A 26,597-nucleotide genomic window follows, 5' to 3' on the forward strand; every position below is an offset into this window, starting at 1 on the left:
TGTTTGTTTGTTTGTTTGTGTGTGTGTGTGTGTGTGTGTGTGTGTGTGTGTGTGTGTGTGTGTGTGTGTGTGTGTGTGTGTGTGTGTGTGTGTGTGTGTGTGTGTGTGTGTGTGAGTACAAATTGATTAAGCTCTACAATAAGACATCACAAGACAAGCTGCAAGCCTCAAGCTCTGGCAGACATTCACAGATATACAGAACATAGAATAGAATAAACAGGCAGGGAAATTAGTTTATCGTCTCACCCTGGGAATCTCAAGCCCTAAACTATGTCTACAAGATAAAAACATCACACTAACAGAACCAAGATCTCTCGATTGTACTTGTACATATGATAAAAGAAAGCCACATAAAACATCAAGTGTGTACTGAGCACACACACTTCAGCTACAGGAGAAAGCTGCAGGAGAAGCTTCACTGGCACAGCGGACAAGATGGCTGAGAACTGTGTGTGCAATTACAGTGTAATCATGCTCATGTGCATTGATGTGTTTGCGTGTTACCGACTTGCAATTTTCTTGTGTGTGTGCGTGCATGGCTTTTCCTGTATATGTGCGTCAATGTGTGTGTGTGTGTGCGCACGCGCGTGCGTGTGTGTGTGTGTGTGTGTGTGTGTGTGTGTGTGTGTGTGTGTGTGTGTATGCCCAGTGCTTTTGTGTTGAGGCCTCGCTAACGAGGGGAATGTCAGCTAGTTGCTCATCAGAGCTCATTAGAAGTGCAGGCTAACACTTCGAACCCCATTACCCCCCCCCCACCACCATCATCAAACGAACACGCACACCAATCTCACCCTCCCCCCTCTCACAACACAAAGCCCTCTCTGTTAGTGGACATTACCGCATAAGCAGCAAGAGAAAAAGGCCTAACGACCGGAAGAAAAAGGTAGAATAGAGGGGGGGGGGTCGGGGTGGTGCTGGTGGTGGTGGTGAGGAGAAAAGCAGAGAGGAACCCTGCCATTGGACGTTCTGCCACTGGCACAGAGAAAGAACCGCCCCCCAATTCAAATATCGTCTGATGCACTGGGGCTTCCGATCTCACCACCTGATGATACATTTAGTTGTGTAATTGTTGCTGTCATGATCAAAATAAATATAGTTGTAATATCAGTTGTGTAATATGTTGGTTAGGGTGGAGTTAAGTGCCTCGTTAACATTTGGACTGACAATAAAATATTACGACATTAGCACAGCACAGTGTGAGCCCTTTCCAGAAATATTAGGAATGGATAACCGTGTCTCCATTGGAATTTGTTGGCAGGGAAGTTAATTGGAGGCACCAGGCGATGTGCAAATAGATTTTCCCTTTGAAGAATTAAGTTATATCAGAGGATTTTTTTTTTCTAATAAGAAACAGCTTTAGGTCTAATTAAGATCTCCAGGATCCAGACAAAGATTTTTGAAGCATGTAATTCTGAGTCTGGCTCCCTTTTCTCTGTGCCGTCCAATGAAGTGAAACATTCAAAATATGTACATTTAAATTAAAATAAAAACTTTGACTGAATCGACAGTGTGGGATGGGCTTATCTGGTCCCATGGTAACTCAGTGGCCACTAAACGGCGGAAACATTTAGCTTTCTACTGATCTCTATCTGAGAACCAAAACAGCAGTTATGACTTGTGCCCACATACTCACACAAATGCACACACTTGCATGCAGGCCATAGTAAGAACAACACCCGGAATGTTCCACTTTTGTTTAACTTGATTGTACAGTATTATCCTGTAGCTAGTTCACTCTCTTTAAGATAAAGGGGCTAAATCATGCTCATTTTCAGGTTCATATTTGTATTGTGTGCCTCTACTGGGACATGTCTGAAACCAGAGCCCAGTCTGCTCTGATTGGTTAGCTGGCTGGCTCTGTTGTGATTGGTCAACCCCTTAGAGATGTCCCGCCCCTTAGCCTATGACGTTCAATGTGTTGGAATGCTAGCCAATAAAAGTGCAAGTGTTACATAGTGATGTCATTATGTTACGGGAGTAAACAAAGGAGTCCAATCGAGTCGTTTTAGGCAGGGGGGGGGGGGGGGGGGGGGGGAGTGTGTGGGACCGATTTTTTTTAAATGTAAGCCGTTGTAGAACATTTACATGCACAAAAACCTATATAACCCAATAAAAGAGACAACCCACAAAAACATAATATGGCCTCTTCAGTTAAAAAGCTGTAAAAATAGTAGCTCGAACTGCAACTCCATATACAATCATTTTAACACAACTAAGATGAACATAACCTTGTGCACATTTGGTGGTAGCCATGACAGCAGGCTATTGTATCACTCATGCCTGAGTACTACAGCAGCCGTAGCAGACGTTCTCTTTTATAAAATGTTGTACTAAATAGGCATACTGTTATGGCTAAACTCATGGCTCTCAAATGACTGGATAGCAGGTAAACTCTAGCAGCTAAAAGGAGAGCTTAAGTAACATTTGTGCAACAGAGTAGCCATATTGCCCCCCCAGTCAGCAGCATACTTCGACCCCTCGACATATGGCTGCACACATGATGACATAGTAACCATTGATAATGGTGAGAAATCCCCTGCTAGCAAAGCTGCACTGCAGTCCAACTCCATCAACACCAGCGTGTTTATGTATCTCTTTCTCTACAGTGTCTCTGTCCACGACTGTGTATGTTGTCATGGTGATAATATGTGAGAAGAGGGCTTGACTTGTCATGTGAGGATGTATGATGCGCATGGGCTGCTATTATTAGAGGTGGATGCAGCAGGTATGGCTGAAATGTGACAATCACACAATGGACAGATTGCGCTTGAGCACTGCCTGCAACACTCCATACTGTGTTGGCAGATGGAAGTGATGTGTGTGTGTGTGTGTGTGTGTGTGTGTGTGTGTGTGTGTGTGTGTGTGTGTGTGTGTGTGTGTGTGTGTGTGTGTGTGTGTGTGTGTGTGTGTGTGTGTGCATGCGTGCGTGCGTGTGCGTGTGTGTGTGTGTGTGTGTGTGTGTGTGTGTGTGTGTGTGTCCTACCTCTAGGTCATCCAGTGAGCGGGCTAAGCTGTGACGTTTGGAGCGTCCGAAGGAGCGTCTTGCTGAGGAGCGCACAGGGAGAGGAGGGAAGCCCATGGTCAGACCACGGAAACGACCACCCTGAGGAGAGAACAAATATATATCATGATGAGTACACATGCTATATGTAACAGAGTACGTATAGGTAGGGGTCAGAGAGGTGAGAGAAGCAAGCTGACTATGAGGCTGCTAGTTCTATATCCGTTGATCAGAAAAGGAGACGTTGTAATGTGGAGCTAAAAGTTGCCCGAAAACACAAATGTCAAATAAATTCCTCTATTTCCCTCATTAACAGTGAAAATAGTGATATGACATTGATCAATCAATCAATCAATCAATCAATCAATGTTTATTTATATAGCCCAATATCACAAATGTTACACTTGTCTCAGTGGACTTCACAGTTTGTACAGAATATCATTGATGGTTGTTGAGGATGCTTCCTTCACCCTGTCTCTCTTTCTTTCTGTCACTCCTACTGGCCTACGATCTCATGACAATAAACAATTACAAATAAACAAATACAAATATTAACTCATCTGAGACTGCACCGATCTGTCCATGTTCAAATCACATATAATAACGAACATTTTCTAAACTGCTTTTAATGTTTAATGCTAATGTTTTTCTCAAGTTTTATATAGAGTTGTTTTTACGATACATTTGAACCAGTAGTGTCTCTGGTGTTTAATTGGCTTTATAGTGTGAGTTTGTTTCAGTTATTATTCCAGACTATTATGGCAAAATACTAAAGCTGTCTTTTCAAGGATTTACTTCTACTCTAATCATCTTGCCAACATATACAAATTCAGTCACATTTTATTATTAATCCGATAGTATTACTGTGGACTGTGTAACATAACATGTACATTTAACATCTTTTCTTTTTAATGACTGTTTTGAAATGCCTTTGTCTGAATGTCTTTCATTTTTGTAAAGCACCTTGTGTTGAAAGGTGCTATATAAATAAACTTGCCTTGCCTTGCCTTGCCTAGTATGGCAGCCCCTAGGTAAGGTCTCTCCTTATTTGTCAATAACTTTGTTAATAAAAACATCGCTCTTATCCAAACACGTTTTAATGATGACTGAAGCTTATATGGGTGTGTGTGTGTGTGTGTTTGTGTGTGTGTTATTGAAATGTAAATGTTTAAGTGTCCTTTGTATAAAGACACAACTCAACATGGAGACAGTATTACATGGGTGTTTACATGTAGCGGTTTGAGCAGAAGCATTCCTCTGCTACACATGCGTGTCCATTCATGATGGGTTTCTTTTTCCACTCAAATGTTACATTCCACATGTGATGTGCAGGCATGTACAGTCTTGTTATTTTGCCTGCAGTTCCAGATAATACTTTAGCCAACCCTGCAGCCACAGTCGGAGCACAATAATGCACACACACACACACACACACACACACACACACACACACACACACACACACACACACACACACACACACACACACACACACACACACACACACACACACACACACACACACACACACACACACACACACACACACACACACACACACACACACACACAGGGCGTGATGACAACACTTCTTTATCAAAGGAGAAAGTGTGTTGTGTTCTTGAATTGGATTAGATTATATTGTTCAGGTGTTTTTTTACTGCGTTAACTGACTCCCTTTATATAACAAAAGTTATTATTATTTATTTTTACATTATTAGATATTACTGCACAGCTTTTCCACTGAAATACTGGTATGCTGTACTAGTTATATTCTTATTTTTTTGTTAATTTAAAGTTGAACATTTTCCTTTTTTTTGCGTGGCTCTATTATGCTAAGTTCCGGGTTCATTATTGAAAAATGAAAATGTGCTTAAAAGTGCTGCAGCACCACCTCTTTTCACCCTCTGTCTGAAACAAAAGCCCAGTCTGCGCTGATTGGTTAGCTGACTTGCTTTGCTGTGATTGGTCAACAGCTTTGAGATGTCCTGCCCCTTAGCCTATCACGTACAAAGTGTTGGAGCGCTAGACGATAGAAGCAGGATTGTTACGTAGTGATGTCACTATGCTGCAAAAGTAAGGCATTTCAGGCAGCCAGGATGTGGGAGAGAAACTTCCCTGGAGGGAACTTTGGGATTGTAACATTCCCATGCACATACACAACACCTATATAACACACTACAGTAAAGGGGAAACCACAAAACGCATAATAGGGCCCCTTTGAACTGCTCTATATCTGCCTTTTTTACAACTGAAGTCCTTTTACTGTGATTACATTGGCACCATCACACACACCACACTGTGGCAACCTCCCTATATGTGTGAACCTACTTGGCAACTAACTGGTTTCTGATTAAAGATAGTACCGCAGTTTTGTAAGAACTACTGCAGTGCAAACCCACACACTGGAATACAATCTGGCCAGTGGTTAAATAAAGCCATAAACCGCTGCCTTAAATGAGCACATGAGAACATTACTCCATGGGTCATCAAGATGTATTGTCTGAATCCATCTGACAGTGATGTAACCACATTGCCAAGTGCTGTAAACCAGAGAGTTTACCCAAGAGTGTCTCGCGTTGCTTTCACAAGTCTACAATTAGCCTTTTAACAACTGCTGTCCCTCCGCCTTCAGAGGGCAACAGAAACATTCAGCTCCTTTCTGCTCTCACAAATTAAGCAGATGTCCTTATACTGCAGGAGAGGGTGGATAACCGTGGATGCCAGCTGACTGAAAAGTAATTAATCCAGGCTGACAGGCTCCAGAGGCTTCGCTGTGACACATGTTGAATCTGACTGCTGATCAGGAGCAGGTCTAAGTGTTTCATCAGGAGATGACCGGCCGCGTTGCCTGGATACTGAGGCAATGGCATCTGTGAGTGTGTGGGAGTGTGTGTGTGTGCGTGTGTGTGTGTGTGTGTGTGTGTGTGTGTGTGTGTGTGTGTGTGTGTGTGTGTGTGTGTGTGTGTGTGTGTGTGTGTGTGTGTGTGTGGGAGTGTGTGTGTGTGTGTGTGTGTGTGTGTGTGTGTGTGTGTGTGTGTGTGTGTGTGTGTGTGTGTGTGTGTGTGTGTGTGTGTGTGTGTGTGTGTGTGTGTGTGTGTGTGTGTGTGTGTGTGTGTGTGTGTCAGATAACACAGGGTTGAACACTCAAATGTTATTTGGATGCAAACACTCTCACTAGATCTAAGTTTAAACTGGTCAGTTTGAAACAAGTACTTATTTGCAATGGCAGGTAAACAAAAGGGTTAATAAGAGATGCTGAGATCCAGTTTTGGGTTGTTTTGGTTTTGGGTGGTGCTTTTGCTGAGATTTACCTCGAAGGCACATCATTGAATTAGTATCTCTTTAAAGAGCCTGTGACACCATCCCAACAACTGTTGTGCAATGAAATATTGGGCTACTAGTAATCTCGAACCGTCAGTTTAAAAAAGAAAAAGCGATACCGTTTCGTTAAAAATCAATAATTTCGAACATCGCGGGGAAATTCCTTCGACTCATTTTGAAGTTTTGGGGGAAGCCTGAAGTGACGTCAATGCGGGAACGCTTCGAGAGCCAAACACGGACAAAGTGTGTTGTGTCATGCGTAGAAATGGTGAATTACTGAGTTTAGGCACGTTAATAACGTTTTAATGAAGTTGACTACAGTATATTCATATTTGTCAGTGCTTTCATGTCAATTCGGCGACATAAACATAAATGATCGTGGTGAAGATGATGATTACATTAGGATTAAAATCGGGAGTGAGAGCTGCTGAATTTCCTCCCGTCGGATGTGATATAAAAACAAATCTATTATTTTTGTGGTTATAAACTCAAGCGGATGAAACTACATTTATTAGTGCTTTCATGTCAATTCGGCGAACATATGATACATTAAATGATGAGTGAGGATGATGATTAAAAATCGTTTGTTTGAGCCGGTCTGCATTTACTGATGAGAAAACAAACCGATGCTTTTTGTAGTTGTAGTACACCAACGTGGATTAAACGTGTGGTTTTTTACCACAATGTTGGGGAAATTAATGGATAAAATGCACGGATTATTATTATTATTCCCACTCCGATCGGGACACTAGGTCCACCGTTTCCCCGCAGCGAGGCTCCCCCCGTTGACAGTTTACGTGGGCTGGGTGCTGTGGCGGACTGGCCATCGGGACGAATCCCGATGGGCCGGTACCGAAGTGGGCCGGTCGGATAAGTAACTAGCACATCCCCCATAGGCGGCGCGTGAGGCTCAGGTTTGAGAAGGCTAAATAACTTCTTTTACCTGACGCTGCCCGCCTCCGGCGTCTATAGAAAAGAGATCCACTCAGTGTGCGGAGTTTAAATCTCTCAAGTCATATTACAGGATAAAGGAAATACAGTTTAAACTGCCGTATGCAGAGGAGACGCCGACGTGTCGCACTTATCATTCATATTACATCATCAATCAGATCATCGATCATATAATATCATAATATATCATATATTTCCTTATCTGAGTCAGCTTCTCCAGCCTCATCTGGCCGTGCAACACTCACAGTGTCACAGACTGGATGCAGAAGACGTGAACGCGCTCTCAGCTGGAGAGAGAAACCCTGGCTTGATTTACCGAGTTGATAACCAGCGTCGTAGGGCCGCTTAGCGAGATCTCGTTTGTTAGTTTGTTGTTGTTAGTTTGTTTGTTACTCAAACATATCCAGGGTCTGTTGAACTGGCTTCGTAGTACAGGGCACAGGTGGCTCGCAGCGCTGAGGTCAAAGACACAGACATTATACATTATATTTGTATTTTACATCCCCCGCTCCCCCCGTTGACAATTTACTAGCGGTACCGAAGTGGGCCGGTCGAGAGTCCCGGGATGATTTTTAGTCCCAGTCCCACTGGCTAGTTAGTGGTGGAAAACCATTACTGTATCACATTTCAAGAGCAAGGATTCAACTCAGTCTGTTTTGATGTTTTCCTTATTTCATATTTTCCGACATTAAATCCACAATAAGTTGCTCAAATGTACCAATGTTGTCAGGTAAGTAGATCAAAAACCTGTGTGGATGGATGCACTTAAGGTTCAAAGGCATAGTCAAGATGAAAATATATTTTCTTTTTGTATGTTTTATATTCTAAATGAGTTTCCCATGGAGGTCAGGAAAGTGCAGAAGGCTGATGGAGGGTTAGATAGCGGAACAGTGCCACCATGTGGCGAACACAACATAATCACACTGTACTCTCTTTAGGGGAAACACTGGAGGGGTTTAGGGTCCTGGATCCCATGGAACGAGGTGAACTGAAACAGTTGTGGCTGAGGGGGGTAATTTTGCGCCTACCAATCAGAGGGTCAGTGGTTCGATCCCCACACTTGTGGAAGGTACTTAACCCTGAATCCCCCCCCGAAAAAAAGTATGTCTAATGTATTGAAGTTATTGTAAGTATCTTTATCTTTGTTATCTTATGTAACCTCTCCAGCTACTAGTCCACTCTGTACTTTGATCCGATCAGGACTTGAACCAGCAACTCTATCGTGCCCAAGCCAAGCTCACACACACTGAGCTACTGCCGCAGTGTTCGCTCTACGTAAAGACAGAAGGAACACTAACTCCAAAGTTCTGAGTCTGTAGTCAGAGGCATTGTTGAGAGGCTAACATCCACCTTCCTGTCACTGTCAGCCTCCACCCGGCCCAGGGCAAATAAACACTTCCTCTGATTGTCCCCTGGGGGTCCCTGGGAACCTGTCTGTCCTACAATACTCGTGGAGAAGCACAAGCCTCCTTCACTATCAAGGAAACGCAAGTCTCTCCTTGGTCTGGATTCAGAAATGTAGATATCTCCGCTTGATATTTCTGGCTCTCTATCTCTTCCTCTCTATTGTCTGGAAACAACACACCGTCAGTCAATAGTGCACTGCATGTTCTCACAAACTAAATGCAGCCAATGTATTTTGAGTGGCAGCCTGTTACAGCGAATAGTATCTCCTTTATTCATGATACTTTTGTACTACTTTTATTCATTAACTTGTGCTTGCCTCTTTATTTGAAATGTTTTCACTGTGGGACGAAAAAAAAGGATTTCTGCTTCTTTTACTTTGCAAAATACAAATATTCATCGAATAATCTGCTGATTATTTTCTAGATTCATTAATAATAATAATTGTAGAACATACAAGTCAGGCCATCTCAATTTATGTGACTCTGATAAAAGCCTTTTCTGCCATTTTTGCTGTAACAAATAATAATATCCACTCATTTTCAGAATAGTTTGCAATTATTTTTCATTTGATCAGCTGATGGAAAAGCAGATTAATCGTTGCAGCTCTTAATTTCACCGTTAGTCACAATGTATGTAACCATGAAGATTTGACTACTCAAAATTAATCTGTCAGCAGATAAAGGCTAAAACCAGTTCTTTATTGAGCCCGTCTAAAGCCTGCTCTGCTGCTGCGTCTCATTACGGTGGGAAACAGGTGGTGTTCAGGTGAAGCAGATGTCAGGCTTGTGCGTAATTCATGATCTGATACTGGAGCAGTGGGGATAAATAACTTATCAATCCATGTGTAGCAAGTCTGGGGAGAAAGCCAAGTGAGGTGATCGCATTATTCACGATGTTTTCTGGGGGCACAACAAGGTACATCGCAACAAAACCACCAAAACGTTTTAATATCTGAGTGAAAGTCTCTCTCGGACTGATAGAGTTAAAGGTGAGGCTCTGAAGAGGAGCGGGTGAGAGTGTGCGATGGAGGGCAGTGGGACGAACACAGATGGATTTATGGCCTCAATAAACCGTAGTCCTGGACACACAGGAGTCAGAGTAACTTTCCACAGCAGGGGGGTGTGATGGGGGAGGCTACCTGCTGCCTGGATTCTCATCTCATGGTCAGTTTTAACACAACTCTTCCAAAAAGCCCAAAGCCAACAAACTGGTAAAGCGGTGCTGAATGCAGCATTGTAGAAAGACAGACCACTGTATGTATTGGGACAACATGTTGTTAAAGTCATGTGAGGGACTGCGGAGGGAAACTAGCTCCAAGCTCAAATCCGGCTTATTTACACTTTTTGTTTTAAGTGTTCATTAATGTGCATTGTCCCTGCCAAATAAACGATTAAATGAAAAATGAAAATAAGAATGAATAAAATACTTGATCAGCAGGAAAATAAAGGGTTTTACTAATCGGCTTAACTTGATAAAAAAACATACCTTTTTGTCTCCGTCCTTTGTGTTCCCTCGTTTCTTCTCCCTTTCTGCTCCCCCTCTCTCCCGGTCTCCAAACAGCTTCTTCGCCCACTCTTCTTTCTGAGCAGCCAGCCGGTGAGCGTGGGAGAGGGGATGAGAGGGAGGGGGAGGCTGGCTCCCACCAGGTGCTGGCAGGTTGTCTCCGGGGGCCAGCGGGGCCCGGTAACGGTCGGCCGGGATCTTATTCATGGGTGGGGGCAGGGTGCTGCAGTTGGCTGAGGACCATCCGTCGGTGGACTCGGCGTAGGACTCCTGGTCGCTGCTCAGGCCCTGGAGCTGGCTGTGGTGGTGCTGCTGCCGCCAGTCTCTCAGCACATGGACTGGCAGCCAACGCTGGGGCTCCACCCCTGCTCCTCCACCCCCTCTCTTCTCCCCTCCCACAGTTCCTCCTCTCTTCCCCTGTGAGTTGTGGTTTGGGTTGACTCCTCGAGAATGCCGGCCGGGGACATCGGGGTGAGCTAAGGGGAGAGGGTGAGGGAGGTCAGCCAGGTGTGGATCGTGGCGGTAGTGGCCGTTTCTCAGAGCTGGCGGAGGAGGGGGGGGGTGGGAGAGGCGCCGAGGCCCCGAGGGTGGGGCTCCAGGCCTGCTGGGATGAAGGGGGGCTGTCCCAGTGGCGTGGCCCGGAGATGTGGTTGTGGTTCGGAGGACCCCCGAGGTCCACTAACAGCACTCTGTTGGTCTTCTCCTCAGGTAGAAAGTTTCCGATGCCGCTGTCGCTGTTGCTGCTGGTGCTGTGGTTCTGCTGGGCGTCGTTGTCTGGATCGTGGAAGGCCCGGGCACGGACCCCCTCAATGTTGTCCCCCATGTCCCGATAGAGGACTGAGACGAACTGGAGGAGAGGCTGAGAGCTTGGCGGGAACTCCAAGCAGCCCCCTGTGTCGGGGTCCGGGGTGCACTCAAAGCCGAACCTCCTCGATACACCTGAATGCACCTGAGGAGACAACAGAGAGGCAGACGTTTTCTACAATGCAGTCCCCTTTTCTCAGTGACAAAATATGAGCATGTTTGAATTGTTGTTAGCTGATTTTAAATTCATACATATATTTGGTTGTTAGTATATGTCTGGCTGATTAGCCTCAGTGACCCACATTTAAAGTAACTTTAGGTGTCTGTAGAAATCTCAAGAAACAAAAGGCTTATATATAAAATGTTGTTTTTTATATATGAACAGATTTGTCCTTATTTAAATCATAATTTGGCATTTTAGATTTGTCATACATGTTATGATGCGATTACATGCAACACTGCTGCCTTTGAGAAGTTGGGCAAGTTTGTTGAAAATGTATATTCATATTCCACTTTATGAGGTATTTAGAAATAGTATTGTATTTGCACAGCTACAAAAAAAGAACAGAAGTAAAACGCCCTTTTTTTTTTAATAGTATTTTTTTCCCTTATGAAAAACTTATGAGGTCTAAAAAAAAGTGAATGTGAGTATTTATTAATTAAAAAAACACCTATATAATGTTAAAAATCGAACTTGCTTATATAAGCTTTTATAGGAGCTTATTATAAGGAATGGCTTGTGTATTTATCTGTATAGTCATGACATGTTCTCTTTTATATTTTTATGATAAAATGACGTCTTCTCCTTTTACAGTGAGAGTGATTTGTAACCCTTATTGTATCTCATCACGTTACCTGGTGTTGGCAGAGGTCTGGGTCCACGATGAACACGTGACAGGAAGTCCTCAAACTGCCCTCTTCATCTCGTCCACAGCTGAAATGAAACTCGTCGTGGTCATCAGTGGCCTGCATCGTGACCAGCCCGAAGAATCTGCGGTCGTCAGGACAACAGGCGCTGAAGGCCAGTTTCTCTGCAGGGTAGGTGGCCAGAACATGGCCTCTGTCACTGCACAGACGCACACTGTCATGCATGACCTGGTGGGACACAGTTAACACGTTACAATATCAGACAAGGAGGAGACAATAACAGTTTATATATATACTGTTTATACTGCTGACATACAGTAATCCTAGAACATTACTTTTCAAGTGCCTCGTAAGGACAAAACCACTTAGGCTAAGTATGCCTTAAAGAACTGTGTTGTATAAAACAAGGATTTTCTTAGGATGCCATTGGCCCTTAGCTACATAAGTGTTCCCTGATGTGTTACTAGAAGCTTGTTAGTAACCATTTTAGAGGATATGTATCAGAGTATGAATAAATAAATAGCTGGATATTTAAAATGTAAATAATACAATGCAAATTATATTTAAAAAATATGTAATATACTATTCTATTAGAAAACCATTCACATCTTCTGTCGGTTTTGCTTTTTTTGTTGGCTTTTATTTGGTAGAAGATAGTAAGCACTGACAATAAAGCTGTCAGGTAACATTAAAGGAGGAAGATGCGAGTGAAATGTAACTATAGTAACTGAAGTGCAAATGTGCTGTATTATGACAGCAAAAGCCAAAGTTTCAACAACGCTATGCAACACTCATAAATGGTCCCTAGTAAACATATTCCTGAGACATTTTAAAAGGCACCCATAGCAGATCCTTAACTTTAATTATGGAATTGTGGAACTTCTTTTTAAATTAGTATTATCATATCTTTGCCTATTTGAGTATCTTAATAACTGAATAAGAAATATATCATCAGATGGTTAACAAAAGATACATTTTCACCTTCATGAGGACCAGTGAATGGATCTTCTGCTCAGCCCGGAGGCGCCTCATGCTGCATCTGATGGCCTGCAGGCTGTCACTCTCCAAGCTCGCCCCTATGGAGGCCAGCTCAATGGAGCCCAGGTACCCAACGATCATGCCCACATTGAGGATGCCCTCGCTGGGCTCTAGGCTAAAGTCGCCCCCATCTCCTACATCTAAATCTTGCTCTTCCTCGTGGTGTTGAAGGTGGAGATGGCGGAAGTCAGCATCCAGAAAGACAGAGTCGTCATTCAGAACTTGGGCCATCTCCTCCTCGGAGAGCAGGTTGGGGTTGCTCTGGGAACGGGAGGTGTGCAACTCTGGATCAGAGATCGGACGTGGCTTTGACGACGAGCTGGCCCTGGGTCTGTCCTTGTCGGAGCTGCTGGAGGACTGGCTGGAGTTCTCAAAGATCATGTTGAAAATCCCTCCAGACTGCAGCTCCGCCACAACCTTCTCCGCCCTGTTGATGCCCAGCTGCTTAGAATCCATTTTGGGTTTGTACCAACCCCCACGGGCTCCGCAGCCTGACCTGCTGTTGTTGTTGTTGTTATCACCATTGTCATAGAAGACATCCAACTCATCATCACTTGAGCACGAGTCCAGGTAAGATGCTGCCATTGTGTTGCTGCCATGGTGACGACTTCCAGGGGTGCGTTGGTGGTGGTGACGCCTCTGACGTTCTCCCTCAGCGATCACCAGCTTCAGGACACCGGTGCAGCGCCCGATGAGTTTGACGACATCTTCATGCGATGCCATGGAGACGTTGATGTCATTGACAGACAGGATGTGGTCTCCTGAACGTAACCCTACATAGTCTGCTGGACTGCCCTTCAGGATGCAGCTGAGGATACATGGACTTTGACCTGTCAGTGTAAAGCCGTACCCAGTTCTTCCTCTCGCCACCTCCACGGCCCGGATACGACCCTGCTGCATAGAGGAGGAGGGCGGTGCACTTCCACCAACCGGGCGTCTTTTTGATGACGCATCCCCTTGCCTGAACATTGTGCCAGGGAACTTCCTCTTGTCCATTGAATTAGTAGGCCTGCGTTTTAATTAGTCATTATACATCCCTAGGCTCTGCTCAAGTACCAACGCAGGGCATTATCCAATGAGTCTTCCTTTCAAACTGCTCTGCTGGCGAGAAAAAATTAGCAGCTGTACTAAATGCAGCAGATGGGTGAAAGTTTCGTCCTCAGTTGTGGCACAGCCTTGCTACTGTAGCATTCCCATCCTGGTGTCACTATTCCTCACAATTCATAGACTCATGTACCTGCAGCACAACAGAACAGAATCAAGTCAGCCATGAGCACCTTTTACTCCCATATTCAAAATCCATACATGTTATTCCTATGGTTGCAGGCAGTCCAAAAACTAGAATGATTGAAGTAAAATGTGTGAATATTCATGTACAGTATAAAACCTGGAACGGCTCCATTGACAATGATTTGGAAAATATGTTACAGATGACACTGAGAGCACCCAGGGAATTGTATGGAGATGTTTTATGTGGCAGAAATATACAATAGAGCTCAATTTGGGATCAAAAAGAAAACAAACATTCTGTGACTCCATATAATCAGTCTGCTATTCATTGTCGATGGAGCAGCTCCGGTAGATACTCATGACACCAAGTTTAAGCTTACATTGAGAAGGGTAGGTCATGTTCACAAATATGAACAGAATTCTCCTAGGCCATAGATATAAAAGATGGAATGCTTAATAAGGGCGTTTTCTTCTTTAACATGCATACATTTTAGTTCCCATGATGCTTCCATATCACAGATCAAACATGCCCTCTATCTGGTCTATGTGGCAGCTTAACAGCTCATTACAGTTATTAAAACACTCCAAAATGTCAAATGAAAGCATTATACTGTCATTAACGGCAATGTTGACAGTTATTATGGTATATTAATAAGATGAAGGGGTTGAACACACAGCCACACCTGTAGGCTACAGGGTGGAGTCAGAGCAGCTATGTCCAATGGGAAGTAATGTTTTTAAACCAAAGGCGTTTAGACACCTGGCAGGCATGCAGGTAAATTAAACAGACCCTGACCACCACAACTGGAACTACACGGTAACTTTTAATTTGGCTTTTTATCAACATTGCCTGTGGCTTTCGTTTGAGTTTAACGACCGTTTATTCACAAATAGTCGAGAACAATGTCTAAAAATCAGTAAAGAAGAGTTACCGTTAGCTGAGATTAGCTGACGCGTTACTGTTAGCTTAGCTGCACATGCTAGTAAAGCTTCACGTTAGAACGGGTTGCAATGCTTGCTTTTGAACGAAACTAACAACTGTGTGTGTGTGTCACTTTACACTCAGGAGTGCATGCGTTCTCTCTGTCAATTCACGAAAGTTACCATAAAAAGTTTCTTGCCGTGGCTCGCTGTTCAAAAGTGCAACCACCCGTGCTTAACTTGTAGTCCCGCCCCCTGATTTCCAGTTCTTTGGAATGTCGGCCTGTAACTACGGTAACGGTGCTGTACACAGACTTTTACATCCTGTCATTGGTTTTCCGAGTTGTCAGTCACGCAGAGAACAGTTATGTGGGATAACTTGAATAAAAGTTAGTTTGAGAAATCACAGATAAAAGTATCAACAGTAGCATATTCTACAGGTGTCAAAACTCAGCAGAACGTCAGCGCCAAACTTAGTCTGCTTTTGTAATTATGAGAGTATTCTTGGAAAACAGGATGCATATATCGATTTGTATTTTAGCATCACATAGCAAGAAAGCAAACGATAACAGCTGGACTCAATACGTCTGAGTTGTAAAGCTGGTATAGCAAAGTAAAAGGTGGATGCAAAACAGTTTTTAATGAGTTCGCTGTAGCGGGGCCCCTCAGCGGGAGAATAAAAGTGACTTACTTGTCGGTGTCCGGTGGTGATGATGTTTGGGCTGTTTCCATAGTTTAGTAGCTAAGGGTTAGTAAGGTAAACTCAGGGACGGTGGGTAAACAAAAGAAAAGGCTGCACCATCTGGCGAAGTAGCCTAAGAGGAGGAGGAGGAGGCCGACAGGAGAGGGAGGTGTGTTTAGAGAGGGCAGCGGAGGGGGGTGGTGGTCAGAGGGGGGACTTCAAACATGATGAATAAAATACATCTCAAAGCCCATTAACTATTGAAAAGCATCAACACAATGTGGCACAGAGCAGCCCCACCCAACACTTCAAAGTGAAACAGTGGATTCAACTAAATAAACCAACTTCAGAAACATCTGCATTTCTGAGGTCGAACTTCAAAGTGTGTTTTTGTTGTACCTGCATAGCTGTTTCATACCACAAAGACAGCAGATCAGAGCACACACACAACTCTTGGTTCGTTTTGTTTTTTGTTGCTTTTAAAAAAAATACATTTTGCAATTTTTAGTGGAGCTGCAATGAGTCAACTTATCAATTATCTTAACTAAGAATCGTCAATTATTTTTGGTAATTGGTATGTTGTTACATATCATTTCTCATACAGAAGCTGCATACAATATTGTTTCCAGCCTACGGAATACAAATATTTCTCTGTTTGAACTCATACAATAAATATCTTTGGGTTTTTGAGTTTGGGATTTAAAAAAACTGGCATTTTCTGATTTTGTACACAACACCATCAATTTAAAACATTATTTGTTGCAACCCTTATTTAAAGTAATTTTTTGGGACAGGATTTTCTTTCGTTATTTGTAACCCCTCCAGCTTTGTGATTGTTCAGTTTTGTAATTAAAGTGCAAAAAAGTGTTGCTTTTAGTGCAGCTCATATAGATGACATGATAAAACCCTTTATAAGGTTCAGCCATAAAGAGCAGTTTGCCATGTGCATTGCTTAAAATCTGTGCCATCGACATTTCATGAACCATATGGCAGCTGTCTGCTAATCCTGTTAATACCTTTTAATCATGAACCACCCATCTTAATGGGTGCTGTAAAACAAGAGCAACATATGTTTTATACTGTGGTGTCTATAAAAGGGAATTACAGTAGAGGGCTGAGAAAAGGAAATTGTGAAAATGTGATAACGTGATCGTGTCAAGAGGTCAGTGAAGGTCTAATAACAGGCGTCAAATGACTTGTTTCCTGCCTGGCTAATAACTGAGAGGAAGACAAGCAGACCAGGGCTCATTAGAGGTAATCTCCTGACAGGTTCATAAAGTTAGACACACAGTGGATCCTGTGTTTGCCATCAGTCATGTTTGCAAAAGATGAATCTGCATACACGTTCGATTGACCTGCCACAACTCTCACACACATCTTACAAGTTCAACATGTTTAAATAATTTATTCATTTCTACAACAGACCATATGCAGTGATCAATATCTTTAAAATATTAAAATAAACAGAAATACAATGTTTTTGTTTTTTTACAGGCTTTTGTAAAAAAAAAAAAGATGTTAAGGAGGCTTGAAGCTCAAGACAAGAAAGTAGAGGGGAATGACACAATCTGCAGTCCTTTTAGAATCATTGTATGAATCAGTTGTGGCTAGTCAGTAGCCAAACTGTATATTTTAAGACGGGGGAACAAAGGAGGTCTTTTTTCAAAGCCAAGCACCAACATGCTAAACGCACGACATTATGGAGAATGGAATGAACTTGGCAGAGAAAATGTAACGGTGATTCTCAGCTTTTTAATCAGAACAAAAACTATTTTTTCCAATTTGCCGATTCTTGTGGAAGGAAAATAAAGTCTTTAAAAGGGAAGCATGTTAAATCCGTTGAACATGACCTTTGTCCACGACCTCCACGCCCACCTCCCCAAAACCACAAAAGATTTCTGGGTAATCGCATTACCCCCTGCAGGGGTCCCCAGTCCGTCTTTTGCGCTTAAGATACTAAAAGACAAGATGAAAAGAACATTCTGCTTTGGATCATTTCCTTTAAGTAGCGCAGGAAAACAGGTTTTCTATTATCGTCGGTTTTCTTCCCCCACACAAACAGACTTGAACTGAAACAGGACTCATTATGCTCGTCTAATCAGGGAGGCCTCACAATGGAATTTTAACGACAGCTGCAGAGTCATTTATTGATATATTAAAGAGGCCCTACTATGCTCATTGTCAGGTTTATGTTTGTATTTGTGACATGTTCACATGTTCAAAAAAGGTCTTTATTTTTCTCATACTGCCTGTGGTGGAGCAACTCTTTTCACCCTCTGTCTGAAACCAGAGCCCAGTCTGCTCTGATTGGGAGGATGATGACCAAAAGGAAGTCAGTCACCTTGCTTGAAAGTGGCAACATATTTAGCAAACAAATCATTCTTATGTACTGTTGCATATCAAGAAAGCACCTAACAAACATGAGTCAGTCCAAGTGCTTGGTGTATTTAATATTCTGCACAACGATGAGTGAAATGTTTAAAATTCAACACAAAAACAGAAAAGCTCCCGCCGTCACCGTGGCATCGCTAGGCTACACTTTCTCGTTTGTTGATTTGTCAAAGCTGCGGTTGATCGCTAAGGTTACAAGGCTCCCTTTGGATTGCGTCACATCTCTTCCACTCATGGCAACCATACCCTCTGCGGGAATACAGTATTAAGGACTATGCAAGAAAATTAGCATTAACGCTAAGCATGCTTTCAAGCTTTCAGTGTACAGGACATACATATATTCAGTCTTTATCTAAGGCAAGTGTATGTACAGAGTAACGCTCCCCAGGCAACTCGAGGTCAAGTCTTCAATAAAATACTTTCTGCCGAGTGATTTTCTCATCATGTATACGTGTTAAGACAGAAAAAGAATCACATTATCTTACCGTCTATTTTAAACATCGCTCATCTTACCACAGATCTTACTTCATCATGCACCATGGCTTTCATACTACTTTACAATATATATTTGTTTTACAAGATACAAATGTAAATCCATTTAAAGACTGCAAATCACTTCCAGTCTTAGTACAACATTAAAAGTCACATCTTACATCCTGAGAATTAAAAGAGTACAGGGAATGGACAGGTGGAATCATTCAGGTGCATGGGGAGCACACAAGACTTGAAAAATAAAGAATGAAAAAACACGGACTTTAGCAATATGATAAAAGTCATAGGAGGAAATGCTTTCCCCGCATGCTACTGGTTGAACAAATTAGACTGTAAATCACTGCAATTCTGGTATTCTTTGCTTGGCATCTCCCACCCTCTGTAGTGTTGTGAACGGGCTACCAACATGTAGAATTTTGAAAACTCAAGAGTGAGAGGTTTTTACCTGCAGTTCTTCTTCACATCCAGAATGCCTGCACGGATACAGAAATGTCCTTTGACAAAATAACATCCATTTTCTCATCACTGGAGAAAGAAATGATATGGCTATTAGTGATCATTCTTATACATAAAATATTTACTATTCAAGTCGTGTGTGTCAGAGAATGACCCCTAGTAACATAAATATAAAACAGGTCTTTAGAGATTATAATTATCGACAACATTATGCAGGCATTTGTGTCAGCCCATTGTCCTAACCCGACCGTAAGCACTCTTTACTAAACGCACTGAAAAATAGATGCATTGAAACTTTAAATATAGTAAATACTTTGCATTTTCTAATTTCTTCTATTTGACTTGACATCACAATACTCAAGCAAGTCCTCACAGGAAAATAAACAAATCCAATCTCTGTGTTTGATTAATGTTGTTGTTTTTTTGTAATCAAGGTGCTGGGTGGGAGGAAGTGTTCAAGGTGCTGGGTGGGAGGAGGTGTTCAAGGTGCTGGGTGGGAGGAGGTGTTCAAGGTGCTGTCGTTCGGAGGAATGGTCTGTGGGGGGGGGGGGGGGGGGGGGGGGGGGGGGGTGTGGTCGTAGGTGGAACCACAGTTTGAAGGATTTTCAGCTGGTGTCCTTCATCTAGGTGAACGGTTTAGACATTTTGTCCACAACGTTGAGCTACTTTTTTTTTTTTCTTTCTACTTGCTCTACTGAATCCATTATCAGTAGTTTCAGAGGGAACGGGTTGAGGCTACAGCAGATTCTTCTAATGAAACCTTCCCCTCCAGCTCAAATGGGGAGGAGTGAATGGAGATCTAATTTCTCGCCCTACCACATTTCCCACTCTAATCCACTTTTCTCCCCGTCGTCCGTTGCCCCCGGCCTCTCTCCGTCTGCCTCCATGTTCCCTCCCCCCCCCTCAGAGGGACGTGTCCTGGTGGATGGACTGCAGGCAGCCCAGCAGCTGGTGGTAGGGGCTCCCCGGCGAGGCCACGGTCTCGAACACGGACTGGAAGGCCCTGCGGTCGAGCTCCTCGTCGATCTGGTGCCGGTAGAAGTCCATGGCCACCAGGCAGAACAGGTTGACGTCCACCACCTCGCTGGAGCCCATACGGCTGATCACATGTGGCAGTCTGGTACAGGGGGGGGGGCTAAGGACAACAGACTGTACATGATGGATGCTCATAGTCATTAATAAAACCAGAATTACTGCGTCACTGTTGTAATCCTTCGCCAGCTTGTCAAGTTGCAGTTTACATCACAATCAGTTTAAAGTTAATCACAGCGATCTACCCTTACCTCCGACTGTATCGCCGTTAGTGCGATAGAGACTTTATAATATTTTAAAGGGAATTCTTTATTTGTTTGCATTTGTTATGTACCTGCCGAGGGAGTGCAGATGGTAATGAGCAAATGGCTAAATCTCACAAAGATAATCTCTTCTCTTTTGTGATTAATGTCATATGCATCGTCCTTGTTTAATAAAAGACATAATGGATTTCTCTCATTAGACCTTAAGCATGAATTCTTGAGTAATGGCCACAAACATCACAGTCACCTTGAGTCTGATCATCAAAATCAAATGAGCTAATGTGCGAGTATGAGTAGACGTTTGTGCCAAATGCATACTTGCCAACCTTGAGTCCTCAGAAATCATGTACACGGGGGGGGGGGGTGCTGTGCTAGTGGATCGCCGGAGCTGTACTAGATTAACATTAACATGCTTATTGTAGTTGTATGTGCACTGCCTTGCGGCCTGTAGCACCATCCTTGATGGAGCATATGTGTGGGTAGGAAAGGAGTGAGCAGAGGGTAGAGTTGTCGATTCTTGTTCTGTTTTCTGTGATATATCTTCCTCACCCTCTCAGACTTTCAGTTGCGCGCTACTAAAGACTCGTGCTACCATGGAAACCAAACAATGGTGTAGCTGTATTAAAGTCCGAGTGGAAACAGTCCTGAGTAAATCTGATTTTGTCAGAAATGCGGGAGAAATATGACCCCGGGAGGAAACCGGGAGAGGGCAATGAAATCGGGAGTCTCCCGCGAAAATCGGGAGGGTTGGCAAGTATGGCCAAATGCCCTTAATGGCATACATGAGGTATTGCAGGCACAAGAATGCGACTAACAACACTCAAAAATGTTGCCGCCTAAGCAAAGGCATAAAAACAGATTACGTCTCGACTTTAAAAATATATATGAATTTTCCCTTGTTGTAAAAAGGCGCCTGCCCTGTTAGCGGAGGAAATTGAGTTGAGTGCGACGACATTTGAGATCAATTTGGTGAAATGTTGAACTTGTGTAGAGCAGCGAAATTCCAGTTCCAATGCAATTGAATGCCCTCGTGCTCGATAATAACCCACCTGTGAAACCATCTCATCTAGCACGGTTGTTTTGCGCACAGAAGGCATTAGAGAATTTGCTACGGTGCTGTGAGATGGTCTAGGTGCGTACTGTTCAAACAGCAGAAACTACTACAGCTGTCAAGACATTCTGTGTGGAACTGGAACAGGTAAAGATAGCACATCGCTGACTAAAACTATGCACTTGGGGAGCCTAGTGAAAGTGTGTGTAAGTACAGTTCCTTGTGACTGTTGCATAGTGCTTTTGCTTGAAATGCCCGTCCATGGGAGATACAACAAAGCAAAGTACTGTCCTGCTCATGTGACTCGTGTCATGTAAGGATACAGGGCAGAGATCCACTGGGAGGTGGAGGCGGAGACAAAGAAACAGGAGAGGCTCCACATCGCCATGGCCACCGGCGTCCTCTGGGTGAAGTTAGACAGGGACAGCAGCACCCAGTCTCTCACCATAGAGGACTGTCCTGTGGCGTGGAGGGTCTGGAACACCTGGAGGGGGGGGGGGAAAGATTTTGGAAAGATTACATTAGTCAAAATATAAAAAATTACAAAAGCAGCTTTTAACTATGGTTAGTAAATGATGTGTGGCAGTACAAAAAGGAAATTACCCTAAATCACCTGCTAAAAATGGTTTTCAAATCAGTGTTCTATATCAATACAAGGCTGAATGCTGCCTTCTTAATCCAAATACTGACTGCAGTGAATTCATTCTTGGTTTTAAATCTCAAGACAACAACTGGAACCCACTGTGTTAGCTTTAGCTTGATGTTGCCTTGACAACATATTGTCTGATTGCAACAAAAGAGCTAGCTGCAGTCAAAACAGGGTAACTAAGTAACAACTTTATCGAGACTGGACTTCATTGAAATTCTCTGCAAGTCTCCTTGAAGAGGAATTTGATTTAACAAAGGAGTTTCCAGGTGGCCTTGTGAGCCTCATGTTCTGTGTAGAGTGACTGTTCCGCTGCTGACCTTGTAGACGACGGTGGCCATGAATTGTGGGTAAGGTTGCTGATTGGACAGGAACTCTCCGATGACCTTGTTCATGACGTCCTGTGGGGGGAAGAAATCGTCCAGAAACTGGGGAAGGATCCTGGCCACGACCCGAGCCTCGCTGGGTAAACCTTTCCGGATCCTGCAAACGGGAAACCCCAGGGGAGAAAATGATGTGATAACCAAAACGAGAGCAGCTGCCAGCATCATATTTAGACGCCACAAACCCATTGAGGTCAAAGATGAACGAAGAAGGATGCAAATTTAAATGGATAGTTTGGATAGTGGACAGATTGTAAAAGGTACTTATCCGTACCACCAAAGTCACCCAACAGCACAAAATACCCAACCAATCGAGGCCATGCAGATCAGAAACGCACATTTTGTCCCTGGTAAAATTGGACTCAGTCATCCTGGATGTTCTAAAGACATGGGCTTGAAGAGAGCGTAGAAAACAGCTTCCATTTCCCCGTCAGAATGGGCTGTCTGACAGCAAGGTGAAGTGGTGACAATATCCTTAACATCGCATACACTTAAACTAATATTACTTTTTATTGGTGGCTAATATAAACATTAGTATTCCTGTCTGTTTCTCCAAATGTAGGGCTTGTTGACCTAAATCTACTGTAAGTAATAAACTGACTATCAATAAGTACCTCAATTAAAAAAAAAAAATGTATGAATAAAACTGAGCATTTCTTGTATAATGGAGGGTGTGTGAATGTGAGTGTGTGTGTGTGTACCTGTCAAAGAGCACAGAGACCCTCTCCATGGCAACAATGATGGACTCGCTGTCCGGGGCCTGAGGGTCAGAGTGGGCGGGGCGACTGGCAGGGCTGACTTTCTCCTTGCCTGAGGAGAAACCAACATGACCCGCCGTGACGCCCATCGCCTCTGCTGAGGCACAGTCAACCTGACCTCTAACCCCTGTCACGTCTGAACCCGCCGCAAGCACCGCTGAGAGGGCGAGAGGGGGAGGAGGGGGGGCCGGTTGGACCAGTGGGGGACAGGTTAGAGCGGGACACTGATATCACAAGATTCAGATCAGAATTTAGAGCTACCTTCAGTAAATCCCTTTCAGGGCCTGTGTCCACATGGTGCCTTTTTCTTTCTGTGAGCCCCCTCCCAGCGTTTCATCCAAAAGTTGACAACGATATCTCGACAATGTACCGACGCTGACGCTTGATAAACTAGCAGCCCCCTTTGTTTTTATGATCCGTTTGGGCTACTTCATATATGTGTGGCATTGTTTTTCACCATTAAAACCAACAAGATGCTGCTTGCTCTCACATGAATGAGTTGTACCACTCAATCTGACAGCTGTAGAGCCAGGAGGACCATCTGCGTACGCGTTAAAAAGGAACAACAGTTTATTCGCAGCAACATCCAGTGTCCTCCCAATTGATCTGCTGCTACAACAAATGAGCCTCTCAATCCTTGTTATGATCAAAAACAAGCTTTTCCTCCAATTCTTACATCTCTGATGCCTTCCAGAAATTAATAGCGCTTGGAGCAGCCACACAAAAACATCTGAGTGCTAAAAGGTTGTGTCTTCCTGGTCGAATGTACTTATTGTAAGTCTCTTTGGATAAAAGCGTCAGCTAAATGCAATGTAATGTAAAAATAAGTAGCTGGGTGCCGCGCTCTTATGCCGCAATTGACAGGATGTGCTCTCTCCTCCTTAGGAACAATTGAAAAAAGACGCTGGCTATTTTAAAAAGGCAGTATGTGGACACAGGCACTTAAGAAGGTTTTCTTTGAGAGGCTGGTGCTTAAAGTATTAGGAGAGATTTTGAATGCCATGTTTCCTGGGTACATTACATACTAGATTATCCTCTCTTCTGACCTGATTGTGCTTCAGCTTTCTTTGCTGTTATGCACTTTAAGAGAGGCATGCCTAAAGTTTAAATCATTTCACATTTTCAAGAGTCGGAGTTTACATAAAGGATTTGCTGGCTGGCCCTGGGCAACAAAGAAGGGTGGCTAACAATACTGTATGCTAAGAGCAGCTGCAGTTAGTAAGGGACGACGTAGGGGTTAGAGGTATGGTATATCAGAGGTATATATAGAACACTTGTATCACATGCAGGAAGCAAGCAGCGTCACACAGGCATCAATAAAAGGTTATTTGCAGCGTTAAAAAAAACAAAGGTCTGTTAAGCAGTAAACAGAGATTTAATTTATTTAAATCACTACTATTGGTAGAGGGCACATATGTAAACTATGATATATGTACTGTGAGCTTAATGCATGGGGGCATGCACAATCAGACATAAGCTGGTGAGTTAGTATTTCAGTAGAATAAGAGGCAGCAATATATTCCGACATTTGTTTTTTTATTAGGATTGCCCAAGTTCTGCTTCATAAAATGTCCCAATTTCTTTTAGTGTCACCCTCAGCTATGAAAGAAGATCCTCCAGTGAGGGACACAGTAATGGGACACACCAGCAGAAGCCAAGGTGGGAATTGGTGTAGATGAAGGGCTGCTACTATGACTTCTTTTATTATCAATTCATCTCCAGATGATTTTCTAGATTTCTAAATATATAAAATGTCAACAAATTGTGAAACATGTCAATTGTAGTTTCTGTACGTCCAAGGGGATGTCTTTAAATGCCTTAATTGTCAGTCCAAAACAAAGTTAAGCAGGAAATCTTTTCATTTGGGAAACTCAAAACTGAATTTTCTAAATTGTTTTATGAAAATTACGCTACACATATCTTAAACTGCACTGTAACTTTTATTATGTTTTTAAATGTCATCTTATATCATTGCTTTTAAATGAGTGTTTCTAGATATCATTTTATAATATGTTTCTTAATGTCTTTCATTTTTGTAAAGCACTTTGAATTGCCTTGAGTTGAAAGGTGCTATATAAATAAACTTGCACTACATTTTACTACTAAATAGAGTGTTTTTATATTTGAATACGATTCGGGTTGGATTTCCGAAATAAGGTCTGGGGTTAACCCAAGCTTATGAGATGTTCAAGTCTTGTTCGAAGGCATTAGAAAAGGTCTGTAATCACCCTACTGGTGAATGTAGAAGCTTCTATATGTCAAAAACGGCAGTTGCAACCAAGTGACTAAAGGAGACTACTAAACGTTATTGCGCTGAACATTAGCCACCTTGAGCTTGGATGTGGCGATGTGCAGTTTGTGATGCAGTTCATTTATAGCCTTATGTTAGCCATTTACTTATTAACTGGCAACTGCATTTATGCTTCATTAATCATAAAAGCATGTGAATACATGAAGATTATCCTGCTGAACAAAACGTGTAAGTATCGTAAACATATGTTTGCCACAGAGTTTATTTTCTGCAATATTTTGACATCCAATTGAAAGTAGCCCTTGCTATGCTAACTTCCGATTTTGTGGCAAAAAACAGCCATCAATATTAGAAAGGAAGGGGTCTAGGGTAAGTCACCGGGGATAAATGGGACACAGCCTTAATAAAGCTTAATCCGTACTGACATTAGCTTAAGCTTAGCATTAGTTTGCAGAGCTTTAAGTGTATGTACTAATTACAATGCTAGGTTAAGTGTTGATGAACGTATTAAGAGTGCCCGTGCAGGTGGGTAGACCAGCTAGCTCAATCAAACAGTGAATTTTCAGTGAATTGAGAAAGTCAGTTATAGCAGTAATGGAAACACAAGTCCTCATCATAGTACTTGCTGCCGATGAAGCCAGAATGCTACGTGACGTTTGTGGACAGTCAGTCTTTGGAGAGCTTTTCTTACCGGTGTACATGCAGGTGAGCATGAGGCCCAGGGCAGCCATGGCTCTGTGTGGCGACGGCATGTTAACTCGATCCACGCTGAGTTTTACCAGCGTTTCTCCGTCCACGCGGGACAGCTGCTCCGACAGCAGCAGGCGCTCCAGGCCCCGCAGCACACAGTGGTAGATGACGGAGGGGGTGGAGTCCTCGCTGGCCGACACCATCACACCACACACCTGGAAGCCGGAGACAGAGGCAGGAAATAAATCCTTGGCAGTATTTTGAAATGCATCTTGTTTATATTCTGTTTTAGTGGTTGTGTTTGCCGTGAGAGAGATAAATGGACTTCCATTTTCTTTGTACCCTTTTCTCCTTCATCCTAGTGAGCCGCGAATCATTTAATGTATTTTTGTTTGTTTGTTTCCCTGGGGGTTAGACGGCACTTTTGGAGAAAGCAATGATTCTGTTTGTTGTTTA

At 43.1% G+C, this 26,597-nt stretch overlaps 2 protein-coding genes across 4 annotated transcripts in view; both read right to left on the reverse strand.

Annotated features, from left to right (window-relative positions):
• rgs12b (regulator of G protein signaling 12b) overlaps positions 1-15,864 on the reverse strand; it is a 64,126-nt gene extending 48,262 nt beyond the window's left edge. Inside the window, 6 exon segments of the mRNA XM_034089894.1 lie at positions 2,984-3,103; positions 10,169-10,748; positions 10,750-11,135; positions 11,846-12,085; positions 12,839-14,132; positions 15,738-15,864. Coding sequence (XP_033945785.1) covers positions 2,984-3,103; positions 10,169-10,748; positions 10,750-11,135; positions 11,846-12,085; positions 12,839-13,891 — 2,379 coding nt within the window. The 5' untranslated portion in view covers positions 13,892-14,132; positions 15,738-15,864.
• A 2,289-nt stretch (positions 15,865-18,153) lies between these two features.
• The window catches only part of htt (huntingtin), a 71,941-nt gene continuing 63,497 nt past the window's right edge, over positions 18,154-26,597 (reverse strand). For 2 of the 3 annotated variants that reach the window (XM_034089628.2, XM_034089465.2), the window contains 5 exons: positions 26,143-26,356; positions 23,144-23,357; positions 22,380-22,542; positions 21,737-21,897; positions 18,154-20,184 (listed from right to left, as the gene is read on the reverse strand). In XM_034089628.2, coding sequence (XP_033945519.1) covers positions 19,971-20,184; positions 21,737-21,897; positions 22,380-22,542; positions 23,144-23,357; positions 26,143-26,356 — 966 coding nt within the window. In that variant the 3' untranslated portion in view covers positions 18,154-19,970. The remainder of the gene's footprint in view (positions 20,185-21,736; positions 21,898-22,379; positions 22,543-23,143; positions 23,358-26,142; positions 26,357-26,597) is intronic. The other variant, XM_034089781.2, reaches the window with a different exon arrangement.

The sequence above is a fragment of the Pseudochaenichthys georgianus genome, chromosome 1 (genome assembly GCF_902827115.2).
Source record: "Pseudochaenichthys georgianus chromosome 1, fPseGeo1.2, whole genome shotgun sequence".
In the NCBI taxonomy this organism is placed as follows: domain Eukaryota; kingdom Metazoa; phylum Chordata; class Actinopteri; order Perciformes; family Channichthyidae; genus Pseudochaenichthys; species Pseudochaenichthys georgianus.